The sequence below is a fragment of the Trachinotus anak genome, unplaced genomic scaffold (assembly GCF_046630095.1).
Source record: "Trachinotus anak isolate AG129_WGS33_773 ecotype Australia unplaced genomic scaffold, CSIRO_AGI_Tana_v1 ptg000024l, whole genome shotgun sequence".
NCBI lineage: Eukaryota > Metazoa > Chordata > Actinopteri > Carangiformes > Carangidae > Trachinotus > Trachinotus anak.
The window spans coordinates 13,091,308-13,115,659 of NW_027273875.1; the positions used below are offsets into that span (position 1 = coordinate 13,091,308).

The following is a 24,352-nucleotide window of genomic DNA, read 5'->3' on the forward strand; positions in this document are numbered from 1 at the left end:
CAGGCCATGGCTAATGATGAGGAAAATTCCCTAATAAAAACTTGATGTGATGGGCAACGACCCGCAGGGTCACTGGAGACAGTCAAAGTTAATAGTGTGCCATCAGGTGTGAGGAGTTAAGTGATTAGAGGCACAGAACCTAATCCTGATGTTTTTCTCCCCCGTCAGCTCTGAGTCAGTGTGGTGGGAGGGAGAAAGGGAGGAGGGAGGGCGGGAAATGGGAGGTGAGGGGAGCAGATGAGGTTTATATCGCTTGACAACAGAGGGTTGCAGTATACATCCTACTATAATGTAATCCATGAGTGTTCCAAGAAACACTATAGGTGACAGGCTAAGAGTATTTTCTATATAACTGCTCCATTATGTATAATATTATCACATTTCACAAGGGATTTGTGTCATCTGAAATCTTTTGAAGCTATAGTTGATAGGATACAATACAGAATATGACAGTGTCAGCACCGGTTTAAAACAATGCTTTTATGATGATGCCTCACTTTGAGGAATATAAACATATTTTTTCTTTTCCAGACTAAATTTAAATGAAGTCTAAACTGATTGACTTAACTCAGAAACTGTTCAAAGAATAAGCAAATGAGAGTATGAATATGAGCAGGCATCCAGTGCCAGTTTTTGGTACTTAGCAGTTTCCGATGCTCAGTTCTGCAGACACACTTGAGGCTGGACCAAAAAGTATTGAGGTTTGATACCCAGTCGTACATTTCACTGGTTCTAAGAGGGTGTACCGTCTCAGTGGTGAGAGCAGGGTAAAAATGCTTGTTCCAGTCCATCTGCTCATCCACACAAAACTCCCTCATCATAGCATTTGCCCACTTCCTCTTTACAGAAATTCTGCTTCTTTGGGAGCTTTCCACAAATAGTCTGAAATTGATTGTTTGTGTGTGGCCAGATTGCTGTAATGAAGATGCCAAATCACATCACTGTTAATGTCTAGCATGTGGGGTAATTAAAATACACACCAAGTGGACTCATCTCAGGGGAGTCACCATAACCATGCAAACAATGCAATTTGATGTATGTAATTATCCCCAAATCCTTCTATTAATCTATGATTAATCCAGCATCTGCTCTGCGCCTCAGTCCCCTGTTGGCTTATGGAAAACAGAGTGCAGAGTTTGGGGTGAAGCAAGGTGTGTGTTTGTAGGCGTTTGTGTATGCACCCACACTTATGTGCTGCAGTTGTGTCTTAAGTCTTTTCATTTCTGTGAGATAACCAGTAAAGGCGTCCCACCTCCAGGCACCCCAGAGCCTCGCCTGTAGCGGCTACAACCACGTTGAAACTCGAGGAGGAGAGATATTGAACTTGGTGCTTGTGTAACAAATGGATTTTCAAGAAAAGCAAAGCTCTGCACCTCTCTTTCCCTCTGTCTTACATAGGTCTTTGTCAGGTGTGTGTGTGTGTGTGTACTTGTACTTGCTACATAATAAGGACCAAAAAAAGTATTTCACTAACAGAGTGAGGACATTTTGGGAAAGTGAGGACATTTTGGCCGGTCCTCACTTTTTGAGACACCTTAAAATCACATTTTGAGAGTTAAGACTTGGTTTTAGAGTTATGGTTAGAATTAGGTTTAGGTTAAGGTCAGGGTCAGGGTTAGGGTCAGGGTCAGGCACTCAGCTGTGATGGTTAAGGTTAGGGTAAGGGGCTAGGGAATGCATTATGTCAATGAGTGTCCTCACAAAGATAGAAGTGCAAGTGCAAGTGCATGTGCGTGTGTGTGTGTGTGTGTGTGTGTGTGTGGTGGGCGTATTGCATTGATCAACAGAGAGGTTTACCCTGCAGCAACATCTGTTTCTGCCAAGCATCTCTCGTGGTAAGATGCCACATCTCCAGTTGAGTCAAATGTCCTGCCATCCTCACTCAAACACAAAGTGACGCACACTTCATCACTCACATTCCTGAACAAATCTTTTCATCACAGGCAGTCAAAGTGTGCCAACGTGTATGTGTGTCTACATTTCACACAGTGCTGCCTTTCTCCTCTCTGAGTACACATCAACATGCAGTCCTTTTGCAAAACCAACTCTGTGATTTGACTTTATAGCTGATGTCATGTCAATCATTAGAGATTTAACAATATGGAATTAATAATAATATGGGATTAATATAAAAGAGTCAGGTTAAGAATATTGTCTCAAATATTCTTTCACTAAGTTTGGGCACAGTCCAGTGAAATAAAACATAAAAAGACTGTACTCCAGAGTATTGAAACCAGAGGTCACAGACTATAAAGTTCTTATTATTTTATGGAAGGCTTCATTTTCTGCCCTTCTCCCCAGTCATCCCTCCTTGAGCCTCAGAGTTTGCAGTCCGATTGGATATCTTCTGGATAAAGTTTTACATTTGAAGGGAAATTGCATTCAGATGTTGGCCTGCTGCATTTGGCCAGCACTGCACATGTGGATCAGACCTGGTTATATTAGTCCAGACAGAGGTCTGGTCCTCCCTGACGAAACATTCTGGGCAGCTGAATAGGTGTTTGCCTTATGTGATTATATAGACTGTCTCAAACACTCAAACTGTGCTGTTTTCTTTTCCTCGTGATTTTGTCTGAGGTCTTTTCTTTCCTACCATATTTTTATATGACAGTTCGACATCAAACAGATGCTGTGGAAATTAGATGTTCAATGTCATCGCCACAGAACCCTGCTTATTCTAATGATCTGTCCCAGTCAGGCGTGTCATGTTGAATTTCCTTCCACTCTCCGAACTTTTAGGTGTGTTTACAAAACTGTCTTTTATGGATATCTATTCATGAAATGTGTGTCTGCTGGACTTATTTTTAAAGTAAAGTTATCCCAGAGTTTATTTGAGGTTCACTCCAGTATAAAGTCCCTTAAGTACAGTCTACATCTGGCACGTGTGTCTGGCTCTGGCCTTGAGTTCATCATGAGTGTGAACCGGTCTGTAGCGTAGCACTGGTTAACGCTGCCTGAAGGAAGGAGGCAGCTCATCTTCAAAGTCATAAGTTACAGCAGCTGACAGCACTGCGTGAGGCTGATGATTGAACAGTAGCATTCATGATGGTGTTTTTGGTGTAGTTCATCAAGCTGGACCACATCTCCATCATGTTGCCAACATTAAGATTATTCCCTTTTTTTTATGAAAAAGTCTAAATCTGAAGGGGCCAAGTCAGTCTCTTTTTTTTATTTTTGTCTTATAAGAATCTAATTTGTGAGTGTATTGTGACGGGGCCTGCTGCTCCAGCTTCATGTGCCAAAACAGGTGCTGTGTAGCAAACCCTGAGCTCATCAGTCTCCTCCTGCCCGGCTCTATTTGTTGTTTCTCAATTCACAGTGGCAGGACTGGCAGACTGTGTAATGTGTGGGTGAGAAAGAGAGAGGGAGTTAGAGAAAGAGAGATGGATAAGGGAGGTGTGAGTGGGGGATTTGAGAATAAGCATGGCACAGATCCCCATTTCACCATCCTGATCTTCCTCTATTCCCCATGAATAATGTGGCACAGCCACTACCCAGTGGTAGGCCAGGCATGCCGCCATATCAAGCCATTGTGGAGGGTGAGGTGTCCAGCTTGGCAAGTCTGGGCTCATCCACATTCTAGCCCCACAAACCCATCCCCCATCCCGAACCTGCAGAGAGGAGTACTGGGCTCCAAGATGGCAATCAAGGCTTGATTTGCCAACACATTTCCAATGATTAAAATGTAATTAGCACAAGCGAGCACCTCCTCCCCAGCTAATTTCCACACACGCTGTGACAGGCAGGCGGTCGGCGGCACCCAGGCCCCAGCAGCAGATGGAGGAGGATGCAGCGGGAGAGGAGAAAACCATTTTGCCATGTGACTGTTTGCATCAGAAAACCATCAGGACGCGCAGCTATATCAGGAAGGAGCTGTTAGGAAAAGGGAACGAGGAGCCCTTGACGACAGCACATCAAATTGGCACTGTCAGAGCTGACCCTGGCAATGGCTGCCATCCTTCATGCTGTCTTTCCAGCTCCCAGGCATGCAAGCATGTTGGCTTCTTTCCTGGGCTTTAACCCCTTCAGCCAGCCTCCAGGACAACCTGGCTCAGACTGATAAACACACACCATCCTCTGTGTAACGGGCCACTTTAATGAAGCCCATATCAACCATAATTAATTTTAAGGTCATGGATAGCAACCAGCATAACCTGAGGCTAATGTCACTCATGGGAGCGACGATACAGATCCAACCCAGATCCAGACTTAAGAAGGTGCCATTTAGGAAAATACTCGATCAGAGACAACTTGTAACAGCAGAGACGGTGGGTCAGAAATTATAAGCAGCCAGTTAAACGTACTCTGTTTGCCCTCAGAATTATCGTTTACGCATGTAATTTTTTTCTTGATTGAATTAACATCTGTTAGTGTTTGAGGAGCAGTGGATTTCCAGAAGGTTATGCTGGAAAAGGGAACATGACATACTTGCCTTGCACGCATCCTTGTGTGATGTGGTTACCTCTTTAGTGCAGACATTTTTCTGCGGGTAGGCCTGGCAGGAGACGTTTGTGAGCCCTGCTGCTGCAGACAATGGCATAGCTGCATCATTTAGCATTCAGCCCATGGCTCCTTATGTTCCTCTTCTATTGGACCAGTATTACTCTCAGCTGGAGAGGATTTAGGACAAGAATAATTTACTCCTACTTTCAGACCAATATAAACAAAAGCCTCGCTGCTTGGACAGAGCATAGGGAAATTTGTAATAGCACTCAGCCAAAAGAGAGGCCCGGGTGAGAGCAGGGGGGCAATCAGAAGTGCTCCGGATACAGGCCAACATCAACAGCTCTTAGAGCTGAAGCTAATGTTTGACATTCCTGTGTTACTTAAACTAAACACTAGGGTCTAGCTGTACAGTATAATGCTGGCTGTGTGTAAATAGCAGCAGCCTGGGTAGAGTATCAATTTTCTTTGTTAGCCCCCTCCCAGGACTAATGGTTTCCTTACTGTACATGACTGTTGCTTTAAATAAGACCAATTTCCTACCTCAGCCTGACAGAGGGCTAACTCCACTGATCTCAATAGCACCATTGTTGTTGCGTTTTTTTCTCTCTTCAGTGTGATGTATTCATTTTTCTCAGTCTTTTCATTACACATGGGCTTCCAGGATTGGTGTAAAGTATTTTTGACAGTACAGTTAACCATAGCTCTACAGGTTTATTCATGCTCACCCGTCAGTATTCATATTATCCACAATCATAGCAATAACTGAAAGTTTGAGCTCATGCTTACCTCCTAAAACAATACCATACCTCACTTATTAATGGTGAGGTCTTGCAGTCGTTCGTGACATTTCCAGCTGCCAAGTGCAAAGCCGAGACTTTCTCACCTTCTGTCTGTTTCTAATGTAAGAATCAGCAAGTAGAAATAAAGGGAACAAATTCCAGACATGCAGGGATTCTTCTCTCCCGCCTCAGGTTGCTTTCTGCATGAGGCAACGCATTAGTTCACTATGATCACTTATCAATGAGTGACAGCTCTGACTTGTTTGTATGCCTGAGATGTGTTTTTATCTCTTTAGAGATATTATTATTTGTTACTTTTTGCTCAGTACTTGAGCAGCGATTTCAAGGGAGCTTTGGCGTCTGTGCTGTAAGGATGATCAAATTGCCTGCCCCTGCCTGTCAGGCCTGATCTCAGGATTTTTTACTTTGCTCATTATAAAGGTATTTCCATTTTATTAAGTTTTCCCTTTTTTCCATCCTTTGTCGCTCTGGGAAATTTGCATACCTCTATTCCTGGGGTAAAAAAAGTAATGACAGCAATTTCTTTTCTTTTCTCTCCCCCACAAACCGTGTGAGTGCTTCGTTTAGTGGCACCTGTGAAAGCGACAGGCGCAGGGATGAGAAGTGAAAGAGAGCAGTTGATTAAATCATCATCAAGTCGTAGCACAGAAAGTCAATTCTGCTTGCCGTCTACAATGATATCCTTTTATCTTAAAGTAATGAGCTATGGCACTTTTGCATCGGGTAATACGATGAGTTCCATTAGCATGTTCCATTTGCTTCACAAGCAAGGGCAAGTCATTCCAGCCAGCTTCTATCTTGGCAATCAAAGCAATTGGCTGCACAGTCAGGGAACAGGGGAACGGAGAGAGAGCGAGACAAGGGAACATGAGAAAGAAAGGCTGCTAGTGTTTCTTATGGATCACAACACAGTGGAAAAACTAAAATGATGTCCATTATTTGAACCCCTTGCCTGCCTCTGTTCCTGGGTATGTGGTGTGCACAGGCAAAGACGCAACTAATGAGTGCTTGGTTGTATTATAGTTGTCACATTCTGAGAGGCTTGAATACATAGAAGCAGTTGAGACGGCTAATGCTGCTCATTAGATCTCGTCTGCTGCTGCATTAGTCAGTGGAGTGTAGGAGGCCACCAGAGAGTGTGAAACATGTTCGACACGCCCATTTATTTACGAGCAAAAATAGATGTCCATAAACGCACACAGTGAGCAGCTCTTTGTATTACACACATTCACATGAAATCAGAAAATGCACTTGTCTTTCATTACCCTTATTTATTCTTCCAGCTGACAGTCTATAGGGCTGCTCTCTCTGCACACTGTATTAAAATGGGGGGGTGGATTTTTGTGGGCGGTGGAGAAAGAGAGTGAGAGAGAAATGGAGAGCAGGAGAACGTCTGAGGAGTGTTTGCCCAGTGCGTTTATTGCCTCTGCATAATTTATGAGCTGCTGGAGCTGACCATCATGGCAGTGTGCCGCGGGCGGCCCCTGGGGCCATGTGGGACAGGCCTGTAAATTGGATGCTATGCTCCTGCTGAGCTCGCAAGGCCCTTTTTTACCATCCAGCCTGAGAAGCAGACCAACAACGAGCCCAGCCAGCTACCTTTGAGCTCTGCAGGGCCCCAGATCAGCAAAAAAACAAGAGATCGAAGCAAAATAAAAAGGAGAGTAAGAAAAAATGGCAGGGCCTTGTGTCGCTCACTCCCTGCACTGTCAATCATTTCACCACCTTCCTTCACTCCCTCCCTACTTTAATCGACACCCACTAGCCCCTCCCTGCACTCCCGGTCCCCCCGCCTACACACACACACACACACACACACACACACACACACCATGCCAACCTCTGCCCATATTCCCCCCAGTGCCTTCTTCATTACCGACTCCAGTGCTTCTCTGCACCTCAGCCATATGCACAACGTTGAGGGCCGCCAGTCACCCAGCATTACACTAATTAGTTGATAAAGAATTAAGTGGACCTTGAAATTGAAATTGGAAAGAAAAAATGAAATCTAACCACTTTTTCCTCCCTCCATTACAAAGTTCCCTTCCTATTCTTGTCATTTCTCCATCCCTAGCCTCGAGGAACACACATCATGGAATTATAATTCTAGTGGCGGTTAGTGTTTAGAGATTCCAGCTCCATCTGAATTTCACATAGTTTTCAGTGTTAACAAGGGCATGGCTGCTCATGAGAAATTAGCTTTGTTTCATATTCCAGGGCTTGTGTAGTGAGCTAATGAAGTGATCTGATGATATTCAGACACTGAATATGAGTATGTGATAAGTTCGTCATTAAAGACCTGATAAGATATGCCATTTGCAAAGGTAAATTGGACTATGGCACTCACATGTGTTGGAATTGAATACAGTCCAAGCAGGAACAGCTATAAAACAAGGATGTAGACATATTATTTCTAATTTCAGCGTTGCCTTTCTTTTTCTTGCAGTGTGACACCGAAAGCGACCAAGACGACAAGGTAAGCCTCACATTCACTTTGACTTTTCATGTACTGTTATAATTTCTTTTATACTTTATCAGGTTTCAGTGAGATTCAAATATTAGACTTTCTTTAAGGCTGAGAATTTAATGTAATTAGAATTAAACATCCTGTTAATAACTATGAGAAAGCCTTAATTAGCTGCACATTAATTACAAATGGCTTAATGATGTGCAAAATCTAAATCGAACTGTTCTGGGTTTTTAGGATTTAGATGACATTAAAATGAGACTGCTGTGACAGCCAGGGCTGAGGGTGCAGGCGCTCTTTTCCTTAAAGCTGAGAATTGACTATCACAGCTACAGTATGAAGTACACAGCTTATGAATGTATATCTTGTGCCATGCATAGATGTCTGTTTGTTTTTACAACACAATCTTTTGCTAATTATAGGTAACACAATCCCTGTTGTCCTATAATCTCTATTAGCACCTCCTGATCAATATCTATAACATCTTAATAACGTCTTGAGAGCATTTCTTCACATTTGGCACAAACATTCAAGGATTCAAGGATGAACTGATTAGATTTTGGTGGTCATAGGTCAAGGTCAGTGTGACGTCACAAAATACTTTTTAGCCTTTTCTCAAGATTTCACACAGCAATTATGACAAAATTTCACACAAATTGTTAATGTTTTATATGACCCTGTTACTAAAAAACCGATGCCCCTTGTACTGCACATTTAAAAAATGAAGAAGGCACTCACTGGAAATAGTCAGAATATATTTTTTAAGGTTTGGCTTGTTGGCACCAATACTGAAAAGATCATGGAATCATGGAAAAATTCATGAGGTGTCCTCCTGTCTGCTACAGGAGCTGTGTAGGAAGTATTGTGTCTACATTAGAAGTGGACCAGGGGATACAGTACAGTATATACAGTGTTTGAGCTGATGGTGGTGCTTGAGCAAAGGTTATAGTGTCACCAGTATCGCTGGGTTTTCATCCTGGGACTGTGAAAGCGTTGACCAGATCACACACCCATCAGAAAATGAGTATTGGAGATACTTTGTCATAGCCAAAACAAACAAATACAAATACTAGATTTGGAAGTTTAATAAGCTGAAGAGAGCAGTGATGGATATTGTTGTAACTATCTGCTAGCTAGAAAGTGCAATTTCAGCATATCAGCAGCTGAGTTCCTAACTCTCTCTGGAGATCTTCAGTACAGTCTAATTGTTGTATGGTCCACGACTTTGGTCCATAATTGGTTGGACCATCAGAGCAAGACCAGCCCCATGAACACGAATGTCCCTGATTGACTGAGTTAATTACTATTAACCACTGTTACCTGTCATTATTGTTGATAACACCATTACCTACACAGCTGTTCCTGGTCTCTCTCTCTCTCTGTTCTCTCCTCTCTCCTCCCCCCACCCCCTCTTTTTTATCTTCTCCTAAACCCAACCGGTCGAGGCAGACGGCCGCCCACCCTGAGCCTGGTTCTGTTGGAGGTTTCTTCCTGTTAAAAGGGAGTTTTTCCTCCCCCCTGTCGCCAAGTGCTTGTTCTTTGTGGGAACTGTTGGGTTTTTCTCTGTAACAAAGTAAGGTCTTGACTTTGCCCTGTAAAGTGCCTTGAGATAATGTATATTATGATTTGGCACTATACAAATAAAATTGAATTGAATTGAATTGAAATTTACACCATTGGTCGGTTGAGTGCTGAACTTGGCATTCAACTTCCCATTGGCACATCATCACATCATCGTTTGGCAGGCAAGTTTGTATTAGAGGCAGGACTTTAATTCTCATTCTTCTTATTCCCTCTGTTTCCCTCTGTGTAATTGGTCATATTTTAGTCACATATTATCACAGTGCCTAGTTTTGATCAGCTGCTGTTCATCATGTTTAAGTTACTGCATTATGTGTTAATAATGGTTTCAATAGTAATCATTTCAAATTAAAAGCCCTCCTGCATTTCAGTGGACAAAAACCCTTTATTTTCTAACAGGGCTTTTATTGCTGTGCTGACTCCTACACGGTCCAGCCATATTACTAGGTTTATGCCTAGTCTTGTTACCCGTCTCCTGAAGTCATCAGTAAGTTGAGCCAGATCCCCCACACCCAAACCAGACAGAATTAGAAACTGATAAAAATGAATGTATAAATCATCATGGCGTGCTGTTTACCTACATTGTTTATGAACATTACTACATACAGTTAGAACATTTTTAGTAATGGCTGTGAAGTTCCGGTCAAAGCAAAGCTTATCAATATCAAAATGTAAATGTTTGTTAGTATCTGCATGTTTATTAGATGCCATCTTCAATGTATTCAGAGCTGTTACATTTATATTATCCAGGTATTCACAGTTTGAGTGTAACTCATAGACTCAAAGAGCAGCTATATAATCCAATGGCTTCTAAGTAGAGATCTAGATCCACTCTAATGATTTAGTAATGCCATTTGCTTGTGGTGTTTAGACTGTGCTGCAAATTGAGTCATTACTCAGTGTTGTCGATTTAAATTGCTCCTGTCTCGGTGGCAATTCCTTTTTGTTTCAGGAAGAGAGAGAGAGCATGGTGAGCTGTAATCCCCCCAGTGACTGTATTAATTCACCCTGGCTCACGTTACGCTCCTGATGAACAGCACCAACTGCACCTTCCTGTCATTGATTAATTGTGTGTTAAAGTAACAGAGGAGTGAATTAGTAAATAGGGGACCCCTATGACGGGCTGACTTATGTGTTCTTCCTTGATGTGAGGGACTAATTGAAGCTCCCATTCAACACTTTTACCCCTTCCTCATTCCAGATCACCTCTGCCACTATCTGCTCCTGCCAGGCGCCGGGCACGTACGCCCACCGCCACTGTTATCATTTGCATTCAGCAGGCGACGCGGTCTACTTTACAACACCGCGGCAGAGAAGGACGCAGGAGAGCAGAGTCGTTTTAATGGGTCAAATGTATTCAGATGAGGACAAACGTGACTTATTTAGTTTCCCTTCAAAAGCAGGAAATGGAAAAAGTGTTCCCAGGAGAAATCATGTTCTGCCTGGTGTTGAAGGCCTCTGCCGTGTCGGCGGGAGCTGCCAGGCTCTGATAAGAGACAGCTATTCGCATCTCAGTGTATGTGTGCAGTCACTCCTGCTCATGTGTTTGTGTGCGAGTGTGTGTGTGTGTCTGCATGTGTTGGAAACTGTCAGAGCATTTGCTCATTACAAAGTGACCTGTAGGATGGGCCATCTCCAACAGGACATGTTAATGGCATGCTGGGAGACAAGTAGGAGGCAGGCTCATTGGCAGTCACTCGTCAAACAACGCTGGTATTATTAGCACTATACCAGTTATCTTTAGCATCTTTGCTAAGGTCCCCATTACAGCCTTCCTCTCTCTGGCTGTAGGCCTATCAGGCAGTCCAGTCAGAGCTCAGATAACGAGAAGGGTAAAGTGAATACTTACAAGGTTTATGTTATGTATGAGAAATGTGACTGAAATATTTCTCAGCGAGTTGGATATTTATTGATTAATGTTGTCGATTGTGTGCCTTTGTGCGTATTGCTACACGTCTAGTTCCCTATCTACACAAAAACCCACACAAATTGCAGTAATGCTTTTATATGTTATTATTTGTAGCTCATTTCATTCATATAATGTTGCAAGTATTAAGTAAGATGGTTTCCCTGTACTACCCAGTGGGGCACTTGAGTTGGGATGCAAGTAGAAATGGAGTATGATGGCCTGGAAACCTCCCAGAGCTTTTGCCGGTGAGGATATCCATGTTCGTCTGTCACACCATGTAGTTTTGCCTGTTTTTCACTCCTGAAATTCAGTCAGTAAAAAGTGCTCCTACGCTCGTCCTCTCCATAGTCCATCCAAGCAGGATCAGGTGGTCTTTTTATTAGGTCTAGATAGGACTGGCCTGTTCATGTGGAGCTGCTTGTTCCCAGTTACAATGCTCCGCTTTACTGGCAGGAAAGATCACTGACAAGAGCTCCGTAGCCTCAGGTGTCCTCCGTGTGCATCCAACAAAACCCCAATAACACGACCTCGTTTCATGGTGTAGTTAACACCAACAGGTTGTCCACCATCTGAGAGCTTATAGGGAGGTGGTGCAACATCCCCTTAAGGTGTATGATCCAGAGCTCTGGAAAACCTTTCTAAATCCATTAAGGAAACTAGAACATAATATAAATATGAGTAGAAATGCATCCTGGTTCTGTTACTTTACTTTTCCTCTCAGAAATGTCTGCACCAAAACTCACTCAACGTGAATCTTTTTTGATTAGAATCTAACACCAGCAAATTTCTGCACCTTCTCTTCACAGTCTTTGTAATATTGTCAAGAGAGCTCAGGCACTTTCTGTGTCTGGACTTGCTAATGCTTAAGTGATTTCTGCTAGTAAGTGGCACCTTGAAACTGCCAGTCAAATGTTTTAGTATGGCTATCAGCTAGTGCTCAAGTGCTTTCTCCAGTTTAACTGTTCACCAATCACATTACTTAGGCCTTTTGTGGCGTAATCTGTAAGACTTTATCACCCTGCAGCTTTTTTATTTCTCTTTCCATCGCCTCTGGGCTTTTTTATATAGAGACCACACCTTTCCTAAGTGTTATTTACTTGCTTTATCAACAGCCACAAGCTGTAAATGCCATTTTAAAAAATGCTTTGGGTCTCATTAATGGCCATGCAACAGAGTGCTGTAATTTGCTGTGCTTTGCTCTTATTGGAGGCAAGGGATCTAAGTGGATGCTTTAGAGCAGCCGAGAGAACCTGTTTGTCCTTGACATAAAATAAAGATCTGAACTGGTAATATATTTGCTGTTTCTGTTCCTTTATTGTTTTGCTGTGTTTGCCCTCAGGCAATTACAGCAGAAGAGTCGTGTTTCTCAATCACTCGGCAGCACTGTACATAAAACCATTTTATACCCCCCCCCCCAACCCTCCCTCTTTCCACTGCAGTGGGAAGGATGAGTAATAAAAAGGAGAGAGCAACTTGTCAGCGTTAAAAGATTATGTGTTTTGCCCCCTCCAAAGGAAGAGAGTAGTGTTTACAGGCTTGAGTGGGTGCTCGCTAGGCCGAGGCTGAGGCTGATTGCACTAGAGTACCCTGTCAGCCAGTGATTTGTCATGTACTTTATCATCCTTGTCACTCTGCTGAGCGTTGTCATAGGTAACGTTCCTGCCTGCCCCCTCCCCCTTCTGTGCTTTGTACCCAGTCAGTGTAGGAAATTTGTATTTACTTTGGGGGAGTGTAATTTGTTCCTCATGGATAATATGACCCTTAGCGGAGCTGGATCACGGGTTAGTTGAAGTGATATTTTCCGGTAATGGTAGTCGTACATCATGGCTGTCAGGCCGGGTTAGGAGGCGAGCACATTACAGCTCCATTTTAGCACTGCAGGCATCTGGGATTATTTTCCATAACCAAGTATGACATGACCGCTCTGCGGAGTGCATTAAATTTTTACTAGCTTTTTTCCCTCCCCTGGCAACTTCTGTGGCTTTTCCCCCGGTCTCGGTCTCGGGGCTGCCACAGTGATGGATACCCCCGGAGTCCCAGCAGCCCTGGCTAAGGTTAGCGGGTGTCGCAGACCTACACCGCTCCCCTCCATCCAATAAACGGCAAATCCCTGCTCCCTCTGAGGCACGTGTACACAAGCCCACAGCTCACCAGAAAACAGTGTGGCAGTCCGGAGCTGTTGATTGCTTTCTTTTCCTCTTTTTTCTTTCCTACTCCTCTTTTCTCCCCCATTTTGATTTTTCTCTCCTTGGCAGCAAGGTCAGCAATGTCAATGCCACCTCTCGCCATTGACAAATGGTCGCCCCCTGTCTGATAATCAGTGGGGTCTCAGAGGTGGATGAGCAGGCGGAGCTCATTAGGGCGCCACAGATGAGAAATTAATGTGGAGATTCCAGGCCTGGCAGAGAGCCGCACTGATGGGCCCGGGGTGGGGGAGGTGGGGAGGAGAGGGGATGTAGGTGTGTGTGTGCTGTTTGGGAGGGGGTGTGGGCTGTCTGATGGATGACCAGGTCAGCAGGCAGCAACACTCCCCTGACAGGCCCACACATACACAAACATACACACACCCACCTTCCTGTCCTCCCCCTGTAACCTCCCCCTCTCCTTCGTATCTCCCAGCCTCCCTTGCAGTGCAGCCCATCCCACCCCGCTGCCCAGCACCACAGTAATGACACCGCAGAGCATAAGGCCACCGGAGAGAAGGTCAGAGTAGAGACATTTCACCCCTCCACTGTCACACTGGTAATTAAATGGAAGCAGTCTAATTGACACAAATTTCCTCATCCTTTCTTTCCTCTGAAAAAAGACGGTGACACAAGGTGAAAATGTCAGCCTGTCAAAGCACTTTACGGGTTATTTATACTGCCTATCTGTGATAGTCCCATGCCAATAGATCACATCTTTTTTTCCTCAGTTTGCACTTGTGTGTGGATATGTTACACCATGGATGGGGTTTGTATTCAGGCTTCTCAGGTTTATTTTCAGATGTTTGATGATTAATTAAATCGTTCACTTATTTATTTATTTTTAATATGCCATCACTGTAATTGTTTACCTCAAAGCACATACACAAAAAAAAACTATACATGCTTGTGTTGTTTATGCAGCATAGCTAGCATTACATTAGACACTTGATGTTGTCAGTATACTGGCTTGTCTATGGGGCTCTCACCCTCAGCCATCCTGCTGCATCCAGGGAGAGCCATGCAGCTTGCTCCAGAGCTTTCACCCCCTCACTGTCCCAGCAGGTAAAGCCTCACTCTGTCACAGGACATCTCTAGTTGCTAACGCTCACAGTCTCAGATGTGATAAATGATCAACATGTTATTAATCTTGCGTCCATAACATCAGTCCCTGTCTGAGCCTTTATAGTTTACAACATTTAATTTGAAATGGCAAAATGAAGAGAGGAACCTGCCACATCACTAGCTATAAACTGATAAGCCAACATCTAATGAAGGGTTTTAAAGAGCTCCCACAGACGTTTAAAATGAGACCCTGAAAGCTTTTTTTTTTTTAATTGGTGAATAGCCCTTGAAATTTAAAATCCCATCGTGAAAGCTTCCCAGCTTTCTGGACCTCTTTATATCCCAGCATTAACATGTCTCATTCAGAAGAATAATGATCAAATCAGTGTTTGTACTGATGGTCAATTTTAGCTTTTAGAAACGAATAACAAAATTATGAGTAGGCTATAAGTTTTACTGTTATTTTTACCAGTATTTTCCCAAAACATAGCAATTTTAAATCACAAAACAAGACCTTTTTACCAAAGTGAACGTGGGAATTCATTTTTTTATTCATTAACTGTGAAGTAGTGAAAGTTTCACAACTGGCCACCAACATGTCAGGTCACCAGCAGCTCATGTTATCAAGATAGGGCATTTTCTACCATCAGTAGAATACAGACACTGTATACAGACATCTCTCACAATAGTCTGAGAAAAAGACTGCACACATGCGTATAATGAAACTAAGGAATAGTTAAACAGGTTCCATAAAACACTAAACTCACCATTTACATAATTGCTCACAGTTGGCTTTTAGTATGCTTGCAGAAACTGTGTAAGTCTGAAAAGGTGTCTGCAGTTTAAAAGTCTTGTTGCTCTGTTTTTATCCAATGTGTTTGGATTTTTATGAAACCTTTCCCAGGCGCCTCAGGAACATGTACGCTCTAACTGTGCAATGGAACTGTTAGATATTTGTTGAATGATCAGAAGAGCGTTATTAAAAGTTATTAAAGTTGTGTTTGCAGTATTTGGACACATGCAGATTACACTGACACAGCAGCAGCATGATTATTTTTTTTGTAAAGGTGACTCTCAAATGCACCTGTATTTAAACGTGACAAGTGGAAGGTAATCTGAAACTTTCTTTGCATCCATAAAAGGCATTGCTGTGGGTTTTTAGATTTCCTGCTGATGCTGTCTGATAGCTTTGGACATGGTAGTTTTGGTGTAAAAACATACAGTCGTCGCACGTTTGACTTTTACCTTGAGACGTAATATTATACAAGCCCTAACGTATTACACTTGCCTCTAGAGTGCTCAACCTCACCATTCATTTATGGCCAACAATAAAAGGTAATAATGCACACGTTTGAATAGGACAAGGTTGCCAAGTCCTTGAAATAGAATGGGGGGAAAAAAACAGTTGCAGCAGTGAATTATGTTTCAAAGGCAATGATTCAATTCCCTGCGCAAGCTGAGAACACAGGGAATGGAAAATAATTCAATCAGCAACAAAAATCATAAATATGTTGTTTGACTGAGATGTTCACTCCTGTGGAAAGAAAAAGCCATTTCCATCTTTCCTGACCTGAAAAAGAAAAATGTCTCAGGCAAATTGCCTACATATATCAAGGACTTTATGAGGTTGGCCACATGCAGAGAGGCTTTGGAGTGGAATAAAAACACAGCTAAAGAAATATTAAGTCCAGTACATATCAAAGTGTAAGTGTGTCAGATATTTTCCACAATTTGAGTTGTGCACATATTATATAACTGTCAGGCTTCTTGCAACAAGTCTCCTCTATCAACAGATACAGAGGGCATGGCATATTATTCTTGGTAACTGAACTATTTTCATAGCCATCTGTTCAGTCATTTATATCTCTATATTTCTAATAATGTTATTTTAGCAGTACTGCTAAAATTGACCTAAGTGCCAAGCCTAAAATATTATCCACGATGCCAAACATTTGAGTAACATCATTGACCTGTGCAATAATGAACGGACCTCCATGTGCTGCCGTTTGTCAGGAGCACAGACAGTAACAGAGAGTGCTGTGGCGTACTGTGTGCGTAGAACCGTCTGGGTCATGTTAGGCCAGTGGATTTGTGGCCGATCAAGAGTGAGCAGCGCCCCGGCTCCTCAGGTGTCTGTCCTCATCTCTATTTATGAGGCAGTGTTGCCAGTTACCGGTCTTTAATAATGCATGGAGTCAGACCTTGGGTTCAAACCAGTGTCTCTGGAAACAGGCCGCTTATGGAAAAAAAAAATTGGTTGTTGTTATGCAGGAAGCCCTTCACAGCGCCTGTGTCTTTTTTCTCACACACTCTCTTCATCCCTCACTGTCTCGCTGTCTGCCCTCTCTCCCTGCTGAGAGTGAGTTCTCGGAAACGCCAAGGTTAAACTTTCTCGCAGCGCTCGGTGGATGTCAGTCAAGGCCTGGCTCACCTGCACATAAGCCCTCCCAGCAACTGGGCCCTGGACCCTCTGCCCCCTCATTGCCCTTTTGTCAAGCCAATGATTTCTGCAGGCATCTTTCTTCAGCATTGAACGGCTCCTGGCTCTCTGTCTTTCCACTCTCCACAGCAACCTCAGCTGCCCACAGCAAACGGCTTTATCGCTGCAGCCAAGGCAGCATTTCTCTATCTGCTCTTTGTCAGATGACAAAAGCAAACCCAGTGCACTCAACACAAAGAGTGTGAATTATAGCAAATTAACAGGGCTTGCAGAGTGTAATGCAGTCAATGGTAGAGATAATGTTGTGAAAATTGTATCACTGACTACGAATTTAGAACAAATCTATCCTTTGACATTTGAGATGGACTGTGTTCTGTACCTCTACCTCCTGCTTGATAAGTCAGTAATAGCTGTTAGATTCGTTTGGTATTGAGCTCATGTTTAAGTTGTGTGTGAGGTACTTCCAGGGAATTATACAGTTGATGCAAAAACAGTGAAAGTGAAAATAATGTGAAAAAAGTGAAAGTGAAAATAATGTGAAAACTGGCTCACTGACTGAAGATCACCTTTTGAATCGGCTTGATTAGTCTGGTAAGGATCATTTGCATAGCAGTATTTGTAATCATGGACGTATGATTGATTATCATACACTGCAGAAATCTACTACATAAGTCTCACGAGCAAATAACTGCTGTAAAAGACCATATTTCTAATCTCCTGCTGCGTTATCCACCAGAAGCAGTGAGTAACTACAGAAGAGGATCCTAAATGAGGGAAATAGAGAGCAGCCCTGTCAGAATGACAATGCTGTCCCAGCATGCATGGCAGCAGCCACAAACAATCCTAATGACATTGGGGGCTCTGAGGAGGAGCTGCACACCGTCGGTTCCTGGGCTCAGGCCGGTCCCCTTCCCCCTCACACGCTTCCCTCACAACCACCGCCACCACCACCACACTGCTTGTTAGAGGCAGTGTAATTAGGTGGCTGAGCTTGTTGCAAGTAGCCCAGGTCACAGAGGCATGTCCAACCCTTGTCCTGATTGCTCCTTGGGGAATTATTGACAAAACACAAGGATCATTGCATGTTGGGCTCTAATTATGTGTACAAGACATAGATGGCCCTGGGGAAATTAAATGAAATTCCCCAGCTTGATGGGTCCTCTGCACTCATGGGATCCATTCTGTTTCTTATTAAGCGCAGCCATTGTCTGCCTTTATGAGGCTGCTGTGTGGAGCTAGGCACCAGCTAAATGCTTTTAAGTGTCTCTCTCGTCACAGTAGCAATGCATCAATGACTCATGGTGGAAAATTGCCTGTCGATTGTGATCTACCCTGAAAGGACTGTAAGCAATAAAGCAGTAAATATATTTAACTAATGCTTGCTAATATTGTAAATATAGGGTGTGAAATGGGACACCTGCATGGTGTTTCAATGTGTAATCAGTTTCTTGTCACTGCAGCTTGGTATGGACACATCCAAACACCTCTGCTCTAATTCACCTGGCCCAGATACAAGACAGGAATTGATAGTCTCCTGCTTGTGCAAATGAAGTGATAAGGGGTCTCACCCAGATTACACAAGGACTAAGTGGCGCTGAGGAAGCTTATGGAGATGAATGAATTCATGAGGCTGCCTGACCAATTCTTAAGAAGCAGTGTAATAAGGGATAAATCAAACGGCTACCATTTTGCCTCTGAATGATTTCAAATTAAAGCCGGGGGAGATGGCCAACCTTCTGGGAGCGGGTGAACTTCAGTATACAACCGTGACTGACCCATATGTATATTTCTCTGTCATTATAACACCCTCAAGAAAAAAGCTGCATAAGCAGTAAATACTCAATTCCTTTTGATTCAGCATGGTGGGATGTTAGCTGGCTTTGAATTGCCAGACTGTGGGGGCAGGTCCAGTCCCTGATCCCTGCCCACTGATCATTCTTACCACCATTAATAATTGAGCATATTATGTTGTAAGGTGGGGGATCATCCAGGACCACTTTGGGGAAGCCAATTATCTCCATCTATTATCTCTAGGTCTAATGACTCTAGCTGCACTTCACTCTTATTATTGAGTTATGGCTACCAGCATTAACAAGAACAGAGTGGATACCATAGAGGCTCCCAATAACATTCTCTGAGCATCATTATATGGCTCTATACGTGGCTCCAGCAGACAGCACACAATTAGGTGAGATCTTCCTCGACAATACTCTAGAGACCACTGTTGCCCACAGTGATTATCCCCCATCGATTGCTCACATGAAAGTTTGTACAAGCAGACACCAAGGCCTCAGACAAACAGAGGCCTTTATGAAATCAGGAATCATACATGAAAATGTCAGGTCACCTCATTGATACGACCTACATCAAAACAGCACCACAGCTCTCTGGTCAATTAAGCATGGGAAGAGTGAGCACTGTATCAGCCCATTCCTTCCCAGGCCCACATGCCCCATGGCTATCCACACAGCCGGTTCACTAGTACAGTGAGAGCACACACACACACACACACACACACACACACCAAGACCAGCATTCAGAGAATAATTGGCAAAAGATGCAGATGTGCTGGCTGCTGCACTCCGAGGCCAGAGAAAAGAATGTGACGTGTTTCGAATGGCAAGTGGAGGTGAGTCATACTGGCACTGCTGGCCGTAATGATATTTCTGCTTGGCAAAGCTGCACAACCAGGGGAGGGAGATGGAAAGAATGTCAGCGCGCAAACTAATGTGAGGATGGCATTTGTTGTTAGCTGTCACGCGTCAGCTTGAGTTATGTGATTTAGAATCTACAGTCGCAGCCAAGACACCAATTTGATGATGTTAAGCAGTGCCAGGCATCATCTTGCCCATCTCTATCCTCGCTTCCCTAAATCCGCCTCCTCATCTACATACACAGAAACGCATCACGCAAGCGCACGGTCACAAGCAAGCGCGTGCCAGCTCACGAAGTTGTAGGCATACAGTTCTAAATAACAAACCAAAAGACATATGCCCTTTGGGTGGTGAGATAGCTCATTACCTATGAGCGACCTTCCATCTGCACTCATGGCTGCTCTGGGAGCCATTATGATTATGATGGAAATCTCACAAGCCATTACTGGGAGACAGCACAGAGCTCATTGCAGACACACTAATGGACTCATTTGTAATTGGGAGAGAGGGAAATGACTCTGTGAGCTAGCAGTGGCTTTGTTTGATGGAGTGTGGAGGAGCGCATACTAGATTTGACAAATGAAATGGAGTTAGTTGTCTATGTGAACTAAACTCCTGTGCTTCTTTGTTCACCGCACACAGCGAACACACGTAAAAACACCATCCTCCCCTTCTTGTGTCCAGCAGTGACTAAACTCCCAGGAGCCTGTTCATATTCTCATATGGGGGGGGGGGGGGGGGGGGGGGGGGGGGGGGGGGGGTGTTGAGCTGCAGGGACTGACACTGTATCTTTAGGACCCACAGGACGTGTAGGAAGAGTTATTAAAGCACATACATTTCTCAGAGGTGATAATAGTGTGGAAATTGACTGGTAGGGGTTGGGAGGGGGAGGTGTCACCTCCTAAATCTTGGGATTAATGGTAAAACCCATGCTGATCCCTCAGCAGGTTATTCAGTCATGAGCACAAGTGGAGGCCTCAGAAAGATTTAAGTGTAAGGCTTCGTTGGTGTTTTGTTGGTTTTGCTTGTTTCGGTAATTCATCTGTGACTATACATGAAATCCATATCGATCCACTCTCACTGTGTGCAGAGACAGAGCATCCTTCACTCCATGACTTATCTTCTTCCCTCTGAGTTTATTTTAGCAACATCTGGGAAGGAAGCTGCTGAGGTTTATTTCCTATTTCTCATTATTTTTAATTAGCTGAGATTCCTTGTTTTCTATTTGCATTGTCCCCACAGTGTTGCTCCTCACATTGGTTATGATTTGCTTGTTATGCCTCAATTCCAGGAGGATTAGAGTAACCATAAGTGCCATTGTGGTAAAACATCAGCTCAGCATGTGTTTACAACAATGATAATGAATGCTTTAACAGCTGAGGAAAATGATGTCTTTCTTTTAAGATTAGGCCAAAAAGTAATTTTAGTCATTGTGAGAAATCACCACACAAATAACACAATATTGTCTTCCACCTCATTGCATATACAGGGAAAGGACATTTTGCATGGCAGCTTGTCTGTGTTGTTAGTCCACAACCTATTAAACCAACAGGACAGGACATAACTGCATGTTTATATGAGGAAACTCCCTCAGCACGAACCTGACGGGAACAAATCAGACAAAGAGATAGGAAGGAGGTTGTGTTGGGAGGGCGGCGGCGGTGGTGGGGGGGGGCTAATAAGACTCCCCTGACCCGGGTGATTTATAGATTCATTTGTGTGCTTGTTTAGGAACCTGATCTGCATTATTCATGTCCACAGAGGAGCAGTACGGAGGACATTAGCTGGTTAACCCCTGCTCAGGTTAGGCCACATTATTTTAATGGCCACTGCCAGGGCAGGCCTCTCAGCCCCATTGTCAGGGTGAGGGAGGGAGAGGAGGAGGGGAGGAAGAGGGAGAGAACAGCTCATTTATTCCAACCACACAGTTATCTCCCCAACACGGAGAACAGGTGGGACCGGGGTATTATCATTCAATTGCGTCTGTTAACGGTAAACAATGCACAGCGCTTTAATGCTCACAAGAGGAGGATAATTGGTAACCCAACGCCTGGCGACTTTTGACTGCCACACGCTCCTTTATTTATATATCGCACACCACCTGTCATGCATATGATATGACCGTGGCGTCCCATGTTTCCTGCACATGTAATTACTATTCAGCTTGGTAATGCTCAGGCCTTGTAGCCATGAAGTAGACTGCACCAGCTTTGACACAAGGCCACACTTGTCATCTTCGCTGTAGATGGATGTGACAGGTACTCGTGGCACAGCCGTCGCCTCACACGGAGCTGCCACAGGGAGAAAAACCTCCACTGCAGCATCACAGCATCAGTTTCATTCCAACGTTATATCCTTTGTCTACGGAGGTTAAATGTTTTTATTTTGAACATGTTTTCTTCATACTTTAAGCAATCTTTATTAAAGAAGAAAAAGAAAATTATTGTACTTAAAGATGTTTAATCTGTTATTTCATCGCTATTCATTTCATTAATGCAGCCATAAGGGACGTATTAGTTCCTATGTTGTGATATTTGTGAAATATCCGTCTACTCTATATTATAGGATCACTTTAGTGTGATAAATGACACACATACAACACACCCCAGTTTAAGGAAAGAGGCAATGTGATAGTTTTCCTTCCATCTTCCTGGTGAAGAAGAGCCACGTCTTTCTGTGCTTTTTTCTCTCCTCTCTCTGGGGAGAATGCCATCGCACATTAAGAGAGACGGGGAGAGCGGCAGCAGCATATGTCTGCGGCAGTGGATGCGGCGCTGACAGCCTGGGCTTATCGTCTCTGCGGCTCTTCAGTACAAGCGTGATTACCGCTGACAGCTCCGACTGCTGATAAAAGTCGGAACATTAAAGAAAACAGAAGAGCCGCGCAGTCAACGCACCAGTGTTTCTTCTCTTCAAGCCCCCACCCGCCCCTTCCCCTACCCAACCTCCACCTCCACCAGCCCTCCAGCAGCTCCTTCTATTCCTCGTCTTCCCAGTACCCCACGCCAGGGTGTCAGAGCTGTCGAGAGCGGGAAGTGACATCACAAGAATTTGCCAGCAGTCTTGAGGCTCATCATGTCAGCGGCAGCCTGTCTTGTGTCAGGCTTCCCCCAGGCAAGCTGTGATCCAGCCCTCGTCTCTGCACATCAAGACTCCTTGCCGAGGAGGGGAGGGAAGGAGGGAGAGAAAAAAATTAACAGAATGTTTTTCCATCTTGTTAACTGACAGCATCGTTTGTTAGAGCGCTGTCTCAGCAAGCGGAGTGTGTGGAAAGGTTTCAGATTGGCAGAGAGAAGAATTGGCAAGTGAAAGCATGGTGAATTATTGAGTTTGGATGAGGTGTCAGAGCTACTGCGTTGCTCTGCGTGGGCTTCCAGAAAGCATCTGAGGTGTGATAGGAGAACAAGCGTGGAGGAGTGCTTGATTAAAAAGCTGCGAAGATCGTGGGACATCGTTTTCTTGGGCTAGTCGGGATATTTGTGTTTGTATGTTTGTATATGTGTGCATACTGTATATAATTACTTTTAACATTCAAGTTCAAGAAAATGGTACAATAGCTGTTCCTTGTTTCTTCCAGAACCACTTTGTAGTCTGCCAGAGTGAGACACTGCTTCACGAATCATGGAAAATCTGCTCTATCTCCTGGGTAAATCTCCATCGCACAGATCTGGCCCTCTGTCAGCTCATTTGGACAGAGAGCGGGGCTGCCTCTGCAAAGAATGCTTTTGATTCTCTTTTCATTTATTTGAACTGATCTGCTGTGATTAAGAGCTCCGTGTCTCATTATTCTCTTTTGGAGAGGAGCGGGGCATTGCCTTTTGCCAAAATATTTGAATGATTAGGGCCCAGGCACGGGCCATGCCAAAGCGACGGGAAGCATTCACTCTGCTTATTAGATTCACTTAAATGCTGTTGTAAATCATCGCTGCCAGTGCATGCTGCCAGGCCCAGGCCCCAGTTCGAGAAGCTTCCACTGCCAATCCCACTGCACAGCGTAGAGCCATTAGAGGCAGCTGAGGCTGTTGGTTTGTGCTGCTGTTTGTTTTAGCTCGGCCTCTTAATACAGCAAAACAGTTGTTTGACTAGTTTTGGATTCATTTCCCTGATGTAAATGCAATTAATCAAGCAGCTGTGAGAGACGGGTGAGTTTGAGAAAGCTGATCCTGTTGAGCAGAGGCTGAACCCACCAGAGAGCAGCTGGAGACGATTCCTGTCTTCAAGCTGTAATTTATTAAGACAGCACACAACAATGACTTCAACTTCAAGGCACGGAAGCATTTATTTATACCAGCACGCTGTTGTTTAGCCAATCCAGATCTGTCATTTCAGAAACAATTGAAGTTTTCAATGTGAATGTGGCATATCATCACCTGCATGATTGTGGTCCTAAGACTGAGCGAGTGAGATTAGCACTGGAGCACCAGATAAGTGTTATTCTATAGTTCTGTCAATTTTCAGATTGCAGAGTGAAATAAAAGAGGAAAAATGGCAGCTTGCTGAGCACTCAGGGAAAAATACCGGCTTTGCTCTTTGAAAATAACTCTGGAAGCTCAATCAGGCCTTCAATTCTGGCACATTGTCGAGAAGCACATGCAACAAATCAGAACATATTGTTCCTCAGGGGGCGTAATAAGAGCCTTTGAACCATGAGCTCCACCGCTCTGCTCATGCCCTCTTGATGACAAACTGACTCCATCACTTTCTTATTCATATTACCCCAGTCAGCACTTTTTCAAGAGGAGCCATCTGTGGCAAAATGGCATCCATGTTTGTCATTTGGTGACTTCCTTCACAAATAACCTGAGGG

The 24,352-nt window shown here is 43.8% G+C and overlaps 1 protein-coding gene across 17 annotated transcripts in view; it reads left to right on the forward strand.

Moving 5' to 3' along the window:
* auts2a (activator of transcription and developmental regulator AUTS2 a) overlaps nt 1–24,352 on the forward strand; it is a 314,983-nt gene that overhangs the window by 204,875 nt on the left and 85,756 nt on the right. For all 17 annotated transcript variants that reach the window (XM_071460199.1, XM_071460191.1, XM_071460195.1 and 14 more), the window contains one exon: nt 7,693–7,722. In XM_071460199.1, coding sequence (XP_071316300.1) covers nt 7,693–7,722 — 30 coding nt within the window. The remainder of the gene's footprint in view (nt 1–7,692; nt 7,723–24,352) is intronic.